This window comes from Hylobates moloch, unplaced genomic scaffold, assembly GCF_009828535.3.
Source record: "Hylobates moloch isolate HMO894 unplaced genomic scaffold, HMol_V3 SCAFFOLD_16, whole genome shotgun sequence".
Lineage (NCBI taxonomy): Eukaryota > Metazoa > Chordata > Mammalia > Primates > Hylobatidae > Hylobates > Hylobates moloch.
Window position 1 is genome coordinate 55,841,634 of NW_026652291.1, and position 18,986 is coordinate 55,860,619.

Sequence of the window (18,986 nt, forward strand, 5' to 3'; positions counted from 1 at the left end):
GTAATCAACTGCAGAATGCTCCTTCAGAGAGCAGGACCCATCGAAATAGGAACTCCGTTTTGAGAGTTCGCCTTGATCGTTGAGGATAATCTTAGAAGCACCGAAGCAGTTCCGTTTCGTTACATTTCAAAATCTTATGTCAAAGTAAGCGCGCAGAAAGGGGTCCTTGCTCGTCTACACTGAGCCCTACGGCCCCCCTGTGGGGAAATACTAATAATCATCTCGAAAATTGTTTCGACCAGCAGGGGTCACTATGAAGGCTGGCTTGAGCCCGAAACGCAAAGGGGCAAGGTAACCAGACTGGTCCGTAAGGGTTCCAGGAAGGAATGAAGTTTCAAGAGAACAGTTTGGATCTTTATTCGAATTTGAGTTTTGGTACAATGAAGAGAGTCAACTGCAACTTGACAATCGAAATCTTCAGAAAAGCGACACAAATACGTTCGCCTCAAGGAATATTGGGTCTTCTGCGCGGCCGTAGAGCTCCGCCAAGTGCGCCTGCGCGGAAGAGAAGCGGCGTCGAGTCCGGCCGGGCAGTAGAGGAAATTGCGGTAGTGACCCTCGGACCTCGCCATGAAGACCCGCTTTAGCACCATTGACCTCCGCGCCGTACTCGCGGAGCTGAATGCTAGGTACAGTCCCCTAAGTGACCAGGCTCGTGCGGGGAGTGCAGGAGGCAGAGGCCGGGGTCCCATGGCGCAAACAGACCAGCTTGATGTGTTACTTTATTTCCTACTGCGTCTGTGGACCTGCCTAGGCCTGAGTGGGCAGGCGTGTGGTGTCTTTCCCGTGGCCCTTAGGATACCCCTGGGTGTCCTAGGCACCTCGTGCCCCATTCCCCGCGTCCTCCCAGCTCTCTGGCTTGCCCTGCTAGCGCGACGCTCTTGCGTTGTTGGCCTGGGTTGTCCGGGTCGGGCAGGAAACGTTTGGTAAAACACGAGACGCCGGTTTGCTCCAGAGGTTTCCCGACTGGAGGCTTGGTTTCTTGAACACCTCCCGCCCCTCACCCCAGAGAGAGAGAGAGCATCGCCGTTTTAGCTGGATTGAGCAGATTTGGACTGAGATCTGGATTCTAGTCTGGGTTCTGTTATTCAGCCGTGTGAGCTTTGTCATGTTTTCGGGGCCCTCTTTTATCTTTTTTTCTCCCTTGTAATAAATTAATTGGATTACATTTTACTGTATTTCTCCCCCAAAATTGGGTCATTTGGAAGACGCAAGCTATAGTGTGTTGTTTCTAGAGCTGATAGACCACTTTTGCTTTTAAATCGTTACTCTTAAGTTTTGAACTGAATGCCCAAATGACTTTAAGACTCTGCTCCCCGGCTGACCCCATATCCTTAGAGACTGAGATCCGCTCTTTCGAAGCTTTTATTAAATTATGTGTAGTTTTATGTTTCAGACAATAGTGTGATATGTTACATGTTTCCTTTATCTTTGCAGCTTGCTAGGAATGAGAGTAAACAATGTTTATGATGTGGATAATAAGACATATCTTATTCGTCTTCAAAAGTAAGAACATTTTATAGGCTTATTTTCTCTTTGGCAATTAAGTATGAGATTGTTGATTTTTTTTTTTTAACCTGCATTTTAAGTCTGTTTAACAATTAGCTTTGGCATATACCCTAAAGAAAAATTTGACTTTTTCTTCTACAGACCGGACTTCAAAGCTACACTTTTACTTGAATCTGGCATACGAATTCATACAACAGAATTTGAGTGGCCTAAGAATGTGATGCCGTCTAGTTTTGCCATGAAGGTAAACTTGTTACACTTGAAGCTAAATTTTAAGAGATTGCTCACTAACGATTAAGTTTTTAATTGGGGTTTCCTTCATTCTTATGAATAAAGTGCAGATAAAATGAAGATAAAGGGAGTGGTTGACAGATAATGGGTTGAATAAAGTGAATATTTATTAATTGACTTCACCCCCATTACCTTTCACATCCTGTTCTGCTCCAGATCTTGTTTCCACAGTCACTATTAGAGTTCAAGCCTTTATCACACTCAGCCTTACAGTTCCTTAACTGTAGTTCACTTCTCCGCATCAAAACAATTCTAAAGTAGACCAACGTTAATTTTTTGTTTGTTCTTGTGTGTTTGTTTGTTTTTGAGAAGGAGTCTCGCTCTGTCACCTAGGCTGGAGTGCGGTGACACAGTCTTGGCTCACTGCAACCTCTGCCTCCCAGGTTCAAGTGTCTCCTGCCTCAGCCTCCTGAGTAGCTGGGATTACAGGTGCATGCCACCAGGCCCAGCTAATTTCTGTATTTTTAGTAGAGATGGGGTTTCACCATGTTGGCCAGTCGGATCTCAAACTCGTGACCTCAGGTGATCCGCCAACCTCAGCCTCCCGAAGTGCTGGGATTACAGGCATGAGCCACCGTGCCTGGCCCAACATTAATTTTTTTAAAGTATAATTTTCATTAGTTATCTCACCTTTTATGGTTTCCTAATTTCTAAATCCATATTCTATAGCCTAACATTCTTGGCTTTCTGTGTTCTTCCTTCTCCCTGCCCCACCTTTTTTTCCTAGTCTTATGTTCCAGAGCTCACTTCTGTGAATTGTATTCCTCTATATCCAGTCAGTATATATATATATTTTTTGGAATACTCACTGACATTAATATGTTACTAAGTCTTTTTACTTTTCTGTTTTGTTTTTACTATTAAAACAGATTTTTACATGTGTGGGCATGCTACCCATTCTTTTATTGATGTAACATATAGATTGAAAATGCATGTGGTACCCAAGACTTTTGAGTCAGATGTACTTAACTTTGAATTAATGGCTTTGTCAGAAAGTAATTTTATAACCTGGAAAGGTTACTTAACCTCTTGGAACTTAGTTTATTTAAATGTAAAATATGGATAGTACCTCCCTCATGAAATTATTGGATTAATTGAAATGACATATAAAACACCTAAAACAGACTGGGCGCGGTGGCTCATGCCTGTAATCCCAACACTTTGGGAGGCCAAGGCAGGTGGGTCACTTGAGGTCAGAAGTTCAAGGCGAGCCCAGCCGAAATGGTGAAACCCTGTCTCTACTAGCCAGGTGTGGTGGCACACGCCTGTAATTCCAGCTAATTGGGAGGATGGGGCAGGAGAACCACTTGAACCTGGGAGGTAGAGATCGCAGTGAGCCGAGGTCGCACTGTTTCACTCTGGCCTGGGCGACAGAGTGAGACTCCATCTCCAAAAAAAAAAAAAAAAAGGCACCTGAAACAATACCTGACACATATTAGAACTCCATACGTGTTCATTTCCTTCTTGCTCCGCTCCTTACTTTGGAAATGTATCTGTTATGGCATTGAGTTATTTCATTAGAGGCTTTACAGAGAAGAGCCTTGCCCCCCAGCAATTTAGAGTCTGTTTTGGATTACAAATTAGGTGTTTCAATATCACAAGGGCTTTCACAAAATTCTCAGATTATTAAGGTTTAATAGTAACCCAAAATAGTTCTTTTGGGGCCTGTCCTTAATAATAATGACAATAATAATGCTACCTGTTACGTAGCACTTTTTAAGGCAGATGAATAATATGTATTTCATTTAAGTTGTTTAGCAACTCAGTGGACTGCGAAGAACAAATACAATTTCAGTTTTGTGGATGAGGTAACAGGCCAATGAGATAGGACACTGGGATTGTATAAACATCTCCAAATCAGACTACACTAATAGGAGATCAGTCACTTTAAAAAATACTTACAATTCTATGGGTTAGGTGTACATGTCAATCTAAATGTATAGAAAGATTTCCTCAGTGGAGCAGACAATGTTAAGCACTTTATGAATCAAAGAGCTGTTACTGTTTTATGGTACAGGCAGAGTTATGTCTATTATGTGATAAATCACAGTGGTTGTTCCAGTATTCACATTTGGGGATGACACCTATAGCTTTGTAGCACACAGCAGAAGGTTGATTTCACCAGGCTGTTGATAGGGAAATGAAACAAGCTTTAAATATGTATTATGTGTCCATCTGTACTCTCCGTGATAAATAATCCCCTTTATACTATTCCTTTGTGTGAACTTCTGTCCTTTCAATGATGCCTTTTATCTTTATTTTTCTTGAATAAAATTATTACTCAGGGACTCTGGAAGAACTGATTGTGATTTTCCTTTAGGGATTTAAAGATAGCCCTACATGTAGGTTACTGTTAAATCAGTATAGGTCATTCTTAAAACTACTGAGTTAAGGAGGAGCAGATTGTTTATTCTAGGAAGTTATTCTGCCTAAGTATATAAGTATATAAAAAGCGAATTTCAGTCAATTTGGACTATAAGGTCTGGAGGAGAACTCTTCTTAGTTATGAAAATGTTAGCATTAATTTTAATAATGAATTTATGTGTTTCTTTTTTTTTTCAACCTTTGTCAAGGAGTGGATTTTTTGTCTTTTTTAAAGGTGGTTTTAGATTAACTTCTGTAAAATTTGTTTTGTATTTAAGTCTTTTTTTTTTTTTTTTGAGACGGAGTCTTCCTCTGTCGCCAGGCCGGAGTGCAGCAGTGCAGTCTTGGCTCACTGCAACCTCAGTCTCCTGGGTACAAGTGATTCTCCTGCCTCAGCCTTCCAAGTAGCTGGGATTACAGGCACACGCCACCATGCCTGGCTAATTTTTGTATTTTTAGTAGAGATGGGGTTTCACCATGTTGGCCAGGCTGGTCTTGAACTCCTGATGTCATGATCCACCCACCTCGGCCTCCCAAAGTGTTGGGATTACAGGCCTGAGCCACTGCTCCTGGCAAAGACTCTGTCTCTTAAAAAAAAAAAAAAAAAAAAAAAGAATTAGTAGGGGTAACTGGATATAAGGTGGTGGACTATTTACGGGATACCATAAGCCATAAGCTTATGGTCCATAGTTGATATATATTAGAAGTAGAAGATTAGTGGAAACAATTAATTAATTTTGAACATAAATGAAGCATACAAAAGGGAAATTTGGTATACTTAGAGTGTCATCAAAGAGACTTAAAAAAAATAAAGGGACCGGGCGCGGTGGCTCATGCTTGTAATCCTAACACTTTGGGAGGCTGAGGTGGGCAGATTGCCTGAGCTCAGGAGTTCAAGACCAGCCTGGGAAACATGGTGAAACCCCATCTCTACTAAAATACAAAAAATTAGCCAGGAGTGGTAGTGGGCAGCTGTAGTCCCAGCTACTCAGGAGGCTGAGGCAGGAGGATTGCTTGAACCTGGGAGGCAGAAGTTGCAGTGAGCCAAGATTGTGCTACTGTACTTCAGCCTGGGTGACAAAGTGAGACTCCGTCTCCAAAGAAAAAAAAAATCATAAATAAATAAAGGTTGGCCGGGCGCAGTGGCTCACGCCTGTAATCCCAGCACTTTGGGAGGCTGAGGTGGGCAGATCACGAGGTCAGAACTTTGAGAACAGCCTGACCAACATGGTGAAACCCTGCCTCTACTAAAAATAGAAAAATTAGCCGGGCGTGGTGGCACACGCCTGTAATTTCAGCTACTCGGGAGGCTGAGGCAGGAGAATCACTTGAACCTGGGAGGCGGAGGTTGCAGTGAGCTGACATTGTGCCACTGCATTCCAGCCTGGGCGATAGAGCGAGACTCTGTCTCAAAATAAAATAAAATAAGTAAATAAAGGTTGTGGCTTTGAGTGAGGTCATTAGGACAACAACAAGGGATTTAGCAGTGGTATAAAGCAACAAAGAAAATTTTGCTATAGGTCCATTATTCTCTACTTAAACATTGAAAATAAAGGCCTGGCTCAGTGGCTTACGCTTGTAATCCCAGCACTTTGGGAGGCCAAGGCAGGAGGATTGCTTGTGCCCAGGAGTTTGAGATTAGCCTGGGCAACATAGTGAGACCTTGTCTCTACAAATAATGAAAAAATTAGCTGGGGATAGTGGCATGTGCCTGTGGTCCCAATCTCCTCAGGAGGTTGATGCAGGAGGATCACCTGAGCCAGGGAAGTCGAGGCTGCAGCGAGCCATGATCACACCACTGGGCTCCAGTTTGGGTGACAGAGCGAGACCCTGTCTTAAAAAAATGCAAATAAAACACTGTTTCAGAGTTAGCAGTGTTTATAATAAAATGTTTTCCCTCTGATTATCATCTGCAGTCTTTTACTTTATGACTATACTGTTATTTACAACATTTTAAATATTCCTGATGATAATGAAAAGAAGCTTATTTATAAACCAATACCAAATGGTTAGAAATTCACTTTTACTAAATGAATGCCTTTTTCTTTCTCTTGCTAGTGCCGAAAACATTTGAAGAGTCGGAGATTAGTCAGTGCAAAACAGCTTGGTGTCGATAGAATTGTAGATTTTCAGTTTGGAAGTGATGAAGCTGCTTATCATTTAATCATTGAGCTCTATGATAGGGTAAGTTAAATTTGTGGGATATGGTGAAGGAAAATTCATTATTAATCATTTTGTAATAGTGCTATATAACATGAGTGGGGGAACATTTATTTTCTGTGTCAAAGGCTAGGAAATGGGCGCCACACAAATAAAATAAAATTTTCCAGTAATAACCTTCATTTTATGTATAGGTCTGAGTTTAGGCAGACTTTAGCCATTTAGAATAGAATGTAGGAGATGAAGATCTGAGAAGTAAATTATTTGGTACTTGACATTTTTCAGGACTAATATCATGCAACCAGAGAATAGTCAAATACAGTCATGCACTGATGCACTGTATGTATAGTGATGTTTCAGTCAACAACAGACTGCATATAAACGTTGGTCCTGTAAGATTGTAATGGATCTAATAAATTCTTACTGCTTAGTGACATCTTGATCCTGACCCTGTGTAGGCCTAGGCTGGTGTGTGTGTGTGTTAGTTTTTAGCAAAAACATTAAAAGTAAAAACAAAACAATTTGAAATGGAAAAAAGCTTAGAGAATAAGGATCTAAAGAAAGAAAATATTGTACAGCTGTACGATATGTGTTTTAAGCTAAGTGTTATTACAAGAGTCAAAAAGTTAAAAAGTTTAAAGTTTATAAAGTAAAAAAGTTCCAGTAAGCTAAGATTAATTTATTATTGAAGAAAGAAAAACATCTTAAAAATAAACTTGGCTGAGCGCAGTGACTCAGGCCAGGTGCGGTGGCTCACACCTGTAATCCTAGCATTTTGGGAGGCTGAGGAGGGTGGATCACCTGAGGTCAGGAGTTCAAGACTAGCCTGGCCAACATGGCAAAACCCTGTTTCTACTAAAAAATACAAAAATTAGCTGGGCGTGGTGGCGGGCACCTATAATCCCAGCTACTCAGGAGGCTGAGGCAGGAGAATCACTTGAACCTGGGAGGCGGAGGTTCCAGTGAGCTAAGATTGTGCCACTGTGCTCCAGCCTGGGCAACAGAGCAAGACTTTGTCTCAAAAATAAATAAATAAATTAACTAACTAACTTAATCTGGGCCGGGTGTGGTGGCTCACACCTGTAATCTCAGCACTTTGGGAGGCCGAGGCAAGTGGATCAGCTGAGGTCAGGAGTGCGAGACCAGCCTGCCCAATGTGACAAAACCCCATCTCTACTAAAAATACAAAAATTAGCCTGGTGTGGTGGTGCGTGCCTGTGGTCCCAACTACTCAGGAGGCTGAGGCAGGAGAATCACTTGAACCTGGGAGGCAGTGGTTGCAGTGACCGAGATCATGCCATTGTACTCCAGCCCAGGTGACAGAGTGAGATTCAGTCTCAAAAAAAAAAAAAAAAAAAAAAAATATATATATATATATATATATATATACACACACACACACACACACACACATATATATACACATATATATATATACACACACATATATATATATATACACACATAAATTTAATCTGGTTTGAAGTAAGCATAATTTTTTAAAAAATTAAAAAATAAAAAACAAATTTAGTGTAGCCCAAGTGTGCAGTATTTATCAAGTCTACAGTAGTATACAGTAATATCCCAGGCCTTCACATTTACTCATCATCACTCACCCAGAGCAGTTTTCAGTCCTGCATGCTCCATTCATGGTAAGCGCCCTATACAGGTGTTCCATTTTTAATCTTTTATACCAGGGATCTTCAACCCCTGTGCTGCAGACTGGAACTGGTCTGTGGAACCAGGCCACATGGCAGGAGGTGAGCAGTAGGCGAATGAGCATTACTCGCCTGAGCTCTGCCTCCTGTCAGATCAGTGGTGGCATTAGATTCTTATAGGAGCGTGAACCTTATTGTGAACTGTGCATGCAAGGGATCTAGGTTGAGTGCTTCTTGTGAGAATCTAATGCCTGCTGATCTGAGGTGGAACAGTTTCATCTGGAAACCATACCCCTGCACGCTGCATCCATGGAAAAATTGTCTTCCATGAAACTGGTCCCTGGTGCCAAAGGTTGGGGACTGCGGTTTTTTTTTTTTTTTTTTTTGGTTTTGGTTTTTTTTTTTTTGAGACACAGTCTCACTCTGTTACCCAGGCTGCAGTGCAAGGGTGTGATCTCAGCTCACTGCAACCTCCGCCTCCCGGGTTCAAGCGATTCTAGTGCCTCAGCCTCCCGAGTAGCTGGGATTACTGGCATGTACTACCATGCCCAGCTAATTTTTGTATTTTTAGTAGAGATGGGGTTTCACGATGTTGGCCAGACTGTTCTCAAACTCCTGACCTCGGGTGATCTGCTCGCCTCGGCCTCCCAAAGTGCTGGGATCACAGGCATGAGCCACTGCGCCCGGCCTGGAACTGCTGTTGTAATACCATATTTTTACTGTACTTTTTCTATATTTAGATATGCTTAGATACACAAATACTTTCCATTGTGTTACAGTTGACTACGGTATTCAGTAACATGCTATACAGATTCCTAGCCTAGGAGCAATAGGTTATATCATATCTTTGGTGGATGTAGTAGGCTACACCATCTAGGTTTGTGTAAGTATACTCTATTATGTTCACACGACATCGAAGTTGCCTAAATGCATTTCTCAGAATGTATCCCATTGTTAAGCAATGCATGACATGGGGTCTGCCTTCTTTAATGCAGTATTTTTTATTTTTTTGAGATAGAGTCTTGCTTTGTTGGTCAGGCCGGAATGCAGTGGTATGATCAGGGCTTAGTGCAAACTCAGCCTCCTGGGCTCAAGTGACCCTCTTGCCTTAGCCTTTCCTGTAGCTGGTACCACAGATGTGCACCACCACGCCTGGCCAATTTTTTGATTTTTTGTAGAGACGGACTCTCACTTTGTTGCCCAGGCTGATCTTGGACCCCTGGCTCAAGCGATCTTCCCATCTCAACCTCCTAAAGTGTTGGGATTACGAGGGTGAGCCACCACGCCTGGCTCTTTTATTCAATATATAATGTCTGTGAGATTCATTGATGTTGAGAATTCCCTTAGCTCCACATCCTTAGCAACATTTGATATGATCTCTTAGAGCTCTTTAATCTGATTATGAGCTCTTTGCTGATTATGTGTTGTAAATGTCCTTTTCTACTGTAACTTGAGTTTTTACTCTTTTTTTTTATTTTTTTAATTTTGTTTTGAGAATAAGTCTCGCTCTGTCGCCAGGCTGGAGTGCAGTGGTGTGATGTCGGCTCACTGCAACCTCCGCCTCCTGGGTTCAAGCGATTCTCCTGCCTTAGCCTCCTGAGTAGCTGGGATTACAGGCGCCTGCCACCATGCCCAGCTAGTTTTTGTACTCTTGGTAAGACAGGGATTCACCATGTTGGCTAGTCTGGTCTTGAGCTCCTGATCTCAGATAATCTGCCCGCCTTGGCCTCCCAAAATGCTGGGATTACAGGCGTGAGCCACTGCACCCGGCCTGGTACTAGTTTTTCAACACTTAGTAATTTCTGGTTATCTATCTCTCTAACCAAGGTAAATGGTGGCTACATTTACTGAAGCCACTTATGTTGCAACCTGTCATTTCAGATGAATTTGGGATTACTCCCACCATATTCTGTGACTATCTTGTAAGCAGTTGTAAGGCATTTTTGACTATTTTCATGGATGCTTCTTTGTATTTTAATTACACCTGTAGAGTAACTCTTATCTTCACTGTCAGTAATAAATTTGGAAGGTGGTATTCTTTCGTTAGCTTTATTTTCATCATGTTCCCCCTTCTTTTTTATTGAAAAGGTTATCTAGCAATATTAAATTTTAAAGTCTTTAATTCTAAATCTATAAGAAGTAATTTCATTTTAGCCTACATATGCCTTCCATTTTCTAGGATACAACTTTTTTGTGTGTCTTTGGTATGTTTTACCTAACATTATTTATATTTTCCTTTTTTTTTAACATTTTTCCATTAGGTAACCTCTTTCTACTATTTTGTTGTGTTGATCTATCATAATTTAATTTCTCTAACTTTTACATTTAGGCTGTTTGGGTTTTTTTTTTTCTATTGTAAATAAATTTCAGTGAACATCTTGAACATCTTTTTTTTTTTTTTTTTTTTTTTTCTGAGACGGAGTTTCACTCTTATTGTCCAGGCTGGGAGGCAGTGGCGTGATCTCGGCTCACAGCAACCTCCGCCTCCCGGGTTCAAGCCATTCTCCTGCCTCAGCCTCCTGAGTAGCTGGGATTACAGGCATGCGCCACCATGCCCAGCTATTTTTAGTAGAGACGGGGTTTCTACATGTTGGTCAGGCTGGTCTTGAACTCCAGACCTCAGGTGATCCGCCCGCCTCAGCCTTCCAAAGTGCTGGGATTACAGGTGTGAGCCACTGCGCCCAGCCATTTAGTGAACATTTTTAAGCATGTTGCCTTTGGTTTTACTGGAGTGTTGGAGTGACTTCATTGGGCTACATTACCAAATGTGGAAATACGTGGGCAAATGGTATAACTAACTGTATTGCTCTTGCCATGTAACTATTAATATTAAAAGACAAATTGCAGGTGAAAGTGTAATATGTTCCTTGCCTGGCTGGCTTCTGAAATTGACCACATTTTCTATCTCAATTTTTTTTTTTTTTTTTTTTTTAAGATGGAGTTTTGCTCTTGTTGCCCAGGCTGGAGTGCAATGGCACAGTCTCAGCTCACTGCAACCTCCGCCTCCCAGGTTCAAGCGATTCTCCTGCCTCAGTCTCCCAAGTAGCTGGGATTACAGGCATGTGCCACCATGCCCGGCTAATTTTGTATTTTTAGTAGAGACAGGGTTTCTCCATGTTGGTCAAGCTGGTTTCGAACTCCCGACTTCAGGTGATCCTCCTGCCTCGGCCTCCCAAAGTGCTGGGATTACAGGCGTGAGCCACTGCGCCTGGCTTCTTTCTCAATTTTTAAGTAGTTTCAAAAATGATTTGCTTTGTTTTTTTCTGTTTTGTTTTGTTATTTCCTTTTTTTTTTTTCTTTGAAACGGAGTTTGCTCTTGTTGCCCAGGCTGGAATGCAGTGGTGCAGTCTCGACTCACTGCAACCTCCACCTCCCAGATTCAAGTGATTCTCCTGCCTCAGCCTCCCAAGTAGCTGGGATTATAGGCACCCGCCACCATACCTGGCTAACTTTTGTATTTTTAGTAGAGATGGAATTTCACCATGTTGGCCAGGCTGGTCTCAAAGGCCTGACCTCAAGTGATCTGCCTGCCGCGGCCTTCCACAGTGCTGGGGTTACAGGTGTGAGCCACTGTGCCTGGCCTCAAAAATGATTTGAAAGAGCCCTAAATTGTATTTTATTCTATTGCAGGGGAACATTGTTCTTACAGATTATGAGTACGTAATTTTAAATATTCTAAGGTTTCGAACTGATGAGGCAGATGATGTTAAATTTGCTGTTCGTGAACGCTATCCACTTGATCATGCTAGAGCTGCTGAACCTTTGCTTACTTTGGAAAGGTAAGGTGTTTTGTTTTTAAACCCATTTCATATTGTATTAAAATGTACTGGGCAACATAATGAGACCCTGTCTCTTAAAAGGTAAAATGGGTGATATGTCAGAACATGAAAGAACTGTGAGAAAAAATATTTTGTTTTACTTAGATAACATAACTCAATTTAGACTGTTTGAACTACATAAATGTGCATGTAAGCAATTAAGCCTTATTTGGGAGAGGCAAATGTATGTCTTTAGGTGTTTTTTTTTTTTTGAGACGGAGTCTCGCTCTGTTGCGCAGGCTGGAGTGCAGTGGCACAATCTCAGCTCACTGCAACCTCTGCATGCCAGGTTCAAGCGATTCTCCTGCCTCAGCCTCCCAAGTAGCTGGGACTACAGGCGTGCGCCACCACGCCCAGCTAATTTTTGTATTTTTAGTAGAGATGGGATTTCACCATGTTAGCCATGCTGGTCTTGATCTTCTGACCTCAGGTAATCTGCCTGCCTCGGCCTCCCAAGGTGCTGGGATTACAGGCATGAGCCACTGCGCTCGGTTGTCTTTAGTTTTTTTAGAGGTGGTATGTCACTCCCCCTTCCCTGAGGCTGGAGTGCAGTTGGTGTGATCATAGCTCACTGCAGTCTTGAACTCCTGGGCTCAAGCAGTCCTCCTGCCTGAGCCTCCCAAGTAGATGGAACTACAGGAGCACACCACAATGCCTGGCTCATTTTTAAGCTAAGTCTTGCTTTGTTGCCCAGGCTGGTCTCGAACTTGTGGCTTTAGCAATCCTCCCACTTCAGCCTTCTAAAGTGTTGGAGTTACAGGTATGAGCGACTGGGCCCAGCCCATGTTTTTCTTTTTCATTTTAATTTTTTTAAATTTTAAATTTAAAATTAAAAAATATGGAACACTTAACAAATTTCATGTCATCCTTGTGCAGGGGTTGTGCTAATCTCTGTATCATTGTAATTTTAGTATATATGCAGCTGAAGCGAGCCCAATGTGTTTTTTAGCTAAGTTTTGGGTTACTTCAAATGGTTATGATTTCTTGGTAAATTGAGGAGACTTATTAGCTACTCTGTGAGAAGACAGATGGATATCTTGTGCAGAGGGCAAAGGGAGAGAAATTCTGGTTTACATAAGAAAACGGGAAGTAAGGTGAGGTAAAGATGATTGTAGCTGTATTAATCACTTATTTTGTATTTCAACTGTATTCCAGCTAGCTGGAAGGCCCTGCTGACTCATATTCTACAGCAGTGGTTCCTAAAGTTTAACATCATCATTTCTTTGTTCCTTCTCCACTCCCACTGCTTCACTTAACTAGCCTACATTAAATAAATAAATGAAGTTGATCAGGCACGGTGGCTCACGCCTGTAATTCCAGCACTTTGGGAGGCCGAGGAGGATGGATCACCTGAAGTCAGGAGTTCAGACCAGCCTGACCAACATGGTGAAACCCCGACTCTACTAAATTAAAAAAAAAAAAAAATTAGCCAGGCGTGGTGGTGCATGCCTGTAATGTCAGCTATTTGGGAGGCTGAGGCAGGAGAATCGCTTGAACCCAGGAGGCGGAGGTTGCAGTGAGCCGAGATTGTGCCATTGTACTCCAGCCTTGGCAACAGAGCAAAACTCTATCTCAAAAATAAAAAAAATTAACATGCATCAGCATTACCTGGAGGGCTTGTTAAAACATAGATTGCCACCCCCACCGTCTGCTAATTCAGTAGATCTAGTCTAGGGCCCAGGAATTTGCATTTCTAACTAGTTCTCAGGTAATGCTGATGCTGGTGTGGGGACCACATTGATGTACAGTGTTCTTAAAAGTCGTTAGATGCTGGCTGGGCACGGTGGCTCACGTCTGTAATCCCACCACTTCGGGAGGCCAAGGCGGGCGGATCACAAGGTCAGGAGATCAAGACCATCCTGGCTAACACGGTGAAACCCCGTCTCTACTAAAAATACAAAAAATTAGCCAGGTGTGATGGCGTGGGCCTGTAGTCCTAGCTACTCAGGAGGTTGGGGCAGGAGAATGGCGTGAACCAGGGAGGCGGAGCTTGCAGTGAGCCGAGATCGCACCACTGTACTCCAGCCTGGGCAACAGAGCAAGACACCATCTCAAAAAAAAAAAAAAAGTTGTTAGATGCTTAATTAGGTAAAGCCATTTTGGATATTAAGATATGGCATGAAAATTTACAAACACTTAACTTTTATAGAAAAATGTAATTTTTATGTCATTTATATGTGGGCACATTGCTGACAATATGCCTTGGTCAAAAAAATACTGGTTTCTCTTAGACAACTGCTTTCAAGAACCTGTTAATCTTGGATAAATTACTTTTATGATCCATTTTCTCACAACAGAAGAATGAATTCCTGTTATGTTTCAGATTATTATAAAGATCAGTGAAGTGATACAGATGAAAGTAGTATGAATATGAAGATTGCTGTAAGGTTTATTTAATATATGATAGTAAGAGGCATGTCAATTTTGTTTCACAGGTTGACTGAAATAGTAGCCAGCACAGCTAAGGGTGAACTACTGAAGAGGGTGCTTAACCCATTACTTCGTGAGTATTCCTGCGAATAGCAGTGAAATGTTTGCAAGACAGTGTGGTTTTCAGGAATATATTGAAATCTTTTAGGTTTTATTAGAAAATTTGAACAAGTGATCCTTGGAGTAAGTAGGAGTTTACTGTCAAAGGAAGAGAAGTTAAACCACATGAAGTTTGAGCTTTATCTGTTAGATTTTATTTAAAAGCAATGCAGATTGTGTTATCTAGTACTTCAGTGCTAACGGTAGTATTCTAAGAAATCAGATTTTTTCATTATGAGTCTTTGATTTAATAACCACTTAGCTTAGTTTTTTTTTTTTTTTAATTTCGTGGGTCTCAGGGCATCCCAGCATCTGACAGGTCCTTTTGATCCCAATAAGCATTTTTGATCCCAATACACTTTTATACTTGAGAAGATCATCACTTAGCTCTATATTAAGGAATCTAGAGAAGACCTGGGGGAGGCAGGTACCATTGATTACTGAGCACTAGAGAGTTACTCTTCCTCTCTTATGAAATTGGAATGCATTCAAAGTTATCTTTAGAACTTTCCAACTGTTAGTATAGCATTTGTAAAATTTGTATGTTTAAGCCAGTGTCTCCCTGGCAAATGCAAATTTCTTTTCTTTTTTAATTTATTTTTTTGTTTGTTTTAGAGGTAGGGTCTCATTATGTTGCCCAGGCTGGTCTCAAACTCCTGAGCTCAAGCAGTCCACCCACCTTGGCCACCCAAACTGCTGGGATTATAGATGTGAGCCACCACACTTGGCCTTCCCCTGGCAAATTTCTGTAATGTTTGAAATCAGGTAGTACAGGTTGAACATTCCTAATGTGAAAATCTTAAGCCCAAAATTATTACTATTTTTGAGACAGAGTCTCTCTCTGTCACCAGGCTGGAGTGCTGTGGTGCAATCTCGGCTCACTGCAACCTCTGTCTCCCGGGTTGAAGCGATTCTCCTGCCTCAGCCTCCCGAGTAGCTGGGACTACAGGCGCATGCCACCACACTCAGCTAAATTTTTTTGTATTTTTAGTAGAGACGGGGTTTCACCATGTTGGCCAGGATGGTCTTGATCTCTTGACCTCATGATCCACCTGCCTTGGCCTCCCAAAGTGCTGGGATTACAGGTGTGAGCCACCATGCTTGGCCTGAAGTCTGAAACTTTTTGAGCACAGACATGATGCCACAGGTGGAAAATTCCACACCAACCTTACGTGACAGCTATACAGAATTATTTAAAATATTGTATAAAATCACCTCCAGGCTATATTGTGTAAAGTTATAAATGAATTTTGTGTTTAGACTTGGGTTGCATCCCCAAGATATCTCATTATGTATATGCAGATATTCCAAAATGTGAAAAAATCTGAAATCTGAAACACTTCTATCCCAACACATCACATAAGGGATACTTAACTTATATGTCCTCTGTTCACTTTTTTTTTCAAAAGAGTTTTGGCATTTGGCATTTCAAAAGATCTTTTGCATTTCCCAAGGGTCTCGCTCTGTTGCTCAGGCTGAAGTGTGGTGCCACGAACACTGCTCACTGCAGCTTCAACCTCCCAGGTTCAGGCCATCCTCCTGCCTCAGCCCCACAAGTAGCTGGGACCACAGGGATGAACTCCTGGCTAATTTTTCTATTTTTTGGTAGAGACAGGGTTTTACCATGTTGTCCAGGTTGGTCTCGAACTCCTGAACTCAAGCAGTCTGCCCGCCTCAGCCTCCCAAAGTGCTGGGATTACAGGCGTGAGCAACTGCGCTTGGCCAGCATTTCCTTATAAAATTTAGAGTTGACTTGTTACTTTCTACGAAAAAAGCCTCGTAGGATTTTGATAAGGATTACATTATTACTATTATTTGAGACAATCTCATTCTGTTGCCCAGGCTGGAGTGCAGTGGCATGATCTCAGCTCATTGCAACCTCCACTTCCTGGGTTCAAGTGATTGTCTTGCCTCAGCCTCCCACATAGCTGGGATTACAAGTGTGTGCCACCACACCCACTAAGTTTTGTATTTGTAGTAGAGATGGGGTTTCACCCTCTTGGCCAGGCTGGTCTCGATTACAGCTGTGAGCCACTGCCTGGCCTGGTAAGGGTTACATTAAGTCTGTGGATCAGTCTGGGGAGAATTGCCGTTTTAACTACATTGAGTCTTCAATGAAGAGAGAATGTCTGACTATTTATTTAGATCTTTAATTTCTGTCAGTTAGATTTATTCCTAAACGTTCTATTCTTTTTGATGCTATTGTCGGTGGAATTGTTTTCTTAATTTCATTTTTGCATAGAAATACAATTGATTTCTATATATTGGTTTTTGTATCCTGCAAACCTGATAAACTTGTTTATTCATTCTAGTAGGTTTTTTTTGTGGGTTCCTTAGGATTTTTTTTTTTTTTTTTTACATTTTTTTGTTTTTGTTTTTTTTGTTAGATGGAGTCTCACTCTGTCGCCCAGGCTAGAGTGCAGTAGCGCTATTTCAGTTCACTGCAACCTCAGTCTCCCATGTGCAAGCGATTCTCCTGCCTCAGCCTCCCAAGTAGCTGGGATTACAGACATCTGCCACCATGCCCGGCTAATTTTTGTATTTTTAGTAGAGACTGGGTTTCACCATGTTGGTCAGGCTGGTCTCAAACTCCTAACCTCAGGTGATCCACCTGCCTCAGCCTCCCAAAGTGCTGAGATTACAGGCTTGAGCCACCACGCCTGTCCAGGATTTTTTAACATACAGGATCATGTCATCTGTGAATAAGGATGCTTTACTTCTTCCTTTAGAATCTGAATGCTATTAATTAATTTGCCTTATTGTGCTAGCTATAGCCTCCAGTACAATGTTGAATAGCAGTGTGAGACTGAATATTCTTTCCTTGTTCCTGATCTTGGGGGGATAATATTGAATCAGTCCTTCACCAGTAATTATCATGTTAGCTGTAGGTTTTTCATAGGTGTCCTTATAAGGTTGAGAATGCTCCCTCTATTCCTAGTTTATTGAGAGTTTTTATTAGGAATTAGTGTTGAATTTTGTCAAATGCTTTTTCTGCATCTATTGAAATGATATATGGATTTTTTCCTTTATTTTATCAATATGGAGTATTATATTAACCAATTTTTGGTTGCCAAACCAACCTTGCATTCCAGGGAAAAGTCCTCATTGTGGTTGAAGCCCATTAAATTCCTATAACTTGTACTGACTTTTGTAAGTTAATTGTAGTCTCAAATTTCTTTAAGGACTAGAATTGTCATTTCTGTTTTTTTTTTTTTTTTGGGGGGGGGGGGGGGGGGCGGGGGATGGAGTTTCACTCTTGTTACCCAGGCTGCAGTGCAATGGCATGATCTTGGCTCACCACAGCCTCCGCCTCCCGGGTTCAAGCGATTCTCATGCCTCAGCCTCCCAAGTAGCTGGGATTACAGGCATGTGCCACCACGCCCGGCTAATTTATTGTATTCTTAGTAGAGATGGGGTTTCTCCATTGTTGGTCAGGCTGGTCTCCAGCTCCCGACCTCAGGTGATCTGCCTGCCTTGGCCTCCTAAAGTGCTGGGATTATAGGTGTGAGCCACTGCACCCAGTCTAAGAACTAGAATTGTCATTTCTAAGTAACACTTCAAAATAAGTAAACTTATTGTTGTTTTCACCAGCCACTGTTATTGAGTAGAACATTGATATTGGGATATAAATTTGTGCTATATTTTGAATGTTAAATTTTAGTCTGGGTCATGGTGGCTCACACCTGTAATCTCAGCACTTTTGGAGGTCGAGGTGAGTGGATCACCTGAGGTTAGGAGTTCGAGACCAGCCTGGACAACATGGTGAAACCCTGTCCCTACTAAAAATACAAAAATTAGCTGGGCATGGTGGTGGGTGCCTGTGATCCTAGCTACTCGGGAGGCTGAGGCAGGAGGTGGGAGGTGGAGGTTGCAGTGAGCCAAGATTGCACTGTTGCACTCCAGCCTGGGCGACGGGTAAAACTCCATATCAAAAAACAAAAACAAAAAAGAATTTATAGGAAAATACTGAAAGTAATATCCTCTGCATTTATAGCCTATGGACCAGCTCTCATTGAACACTGTCTTATAGAAAATGGATTCTCAGGTAATGTCAAAGTGGATGAAAAACTTGAAACTAAAGGTATGTCTGCATGGTACATTTTTCATTTATTTCGTTTTTTTTAAACTATGAAAATTTTTTCTGGGAAAGTAATAAGGGAGCAGGTGGTTCTAGAATGAAAAACATTTGACCGGGCACAGTGGCTCATGCCTGCAATCTCAGCACTTTGGGAGGCTAAGGTGGGAGGATCACTTAAGCCTGGGTGTTTGAGGCTGCAGTGGGTGGTAACTGCACTGCTGCACTCCAGCCTAAGCAACAGAGTGAGACCCGCATCTCAAAAAATCCCACAAAAACAGGTATCACCACCCTCAAAAAAAAAAATTCAATGAGATTTTAGTGAATGTTTTAGTTTCTGCAATGTACTAAATCAGTGCAGTCATAAAATGACAACAGATGCTGGTGGTGGTGTTTTGTTTTTGTTTGTTTTTATAAAATGACTCTGATGTTTATATGGAGCAAAAGCATGTAAAAATGTTCAGGATAACTCTGGAAAATACTAGTAATGGTTTACTATTATTACTGTCTGTGTAACCCTTCACAGATTAAAATATGAAGCTATAGTAATTAAAACTAAGTTTTTGGAGAAGGAATAGCATA

The 18,986-nt window shown here is 41.7% G+C and overlaps 1 protein-coding gene and 1 pseudogene across 2 annotated transcripts in view; one reads left to right on the plus strand and one right to left on the minus strand.

Moving 5' to 3' along the window:
• Positions 1-507: 507 nt before the first annotated feature.
• NEMF (nuclear export mediator factor) overlaps positions 508-18,986 on the plus strand; it is a 75,976-nt gene continuing 57,497 nt past the window's right edge. Inside the window, exons 1-7 of one of the 2 annotated variants that reach the window (XM_032135015.2) lie at positions 508-629; positions 1,438-1,506; positions 1,651-1,753; positions 6,223-6,348; positions 11,613-11,761; positions 14,236-14,303; positions 18,324-18,410. In XM_032135015.2, the coding sequence (XP_031990906.1) occupies positions 571-629; positions 1,438-1,506; positions 1,651-1,753; positions 6,223-6,348; positions 11,613-11,761; positions 14,236-14,303; positions 18,324-18,410 (661 nt within the window). In that variant the 5' untranslated portion in view covers positions 508-570. The remainder of the gene's footprint in view (positions 630-1,437; positions 1,507-1,650; positions 1,754-6,222; positions 6,349-11,612; positions 11,762-14,235; positions 14,304-18,323; positions 18,411-18,986) is intronic. The other variant, XM_032135016.2, reaches the window with a different exon arrangement.
• LOC116456382 (U6 spliceosomal RNA) lies at positions 12,633-12,731 on the minus strand (annotated as a pseudogene).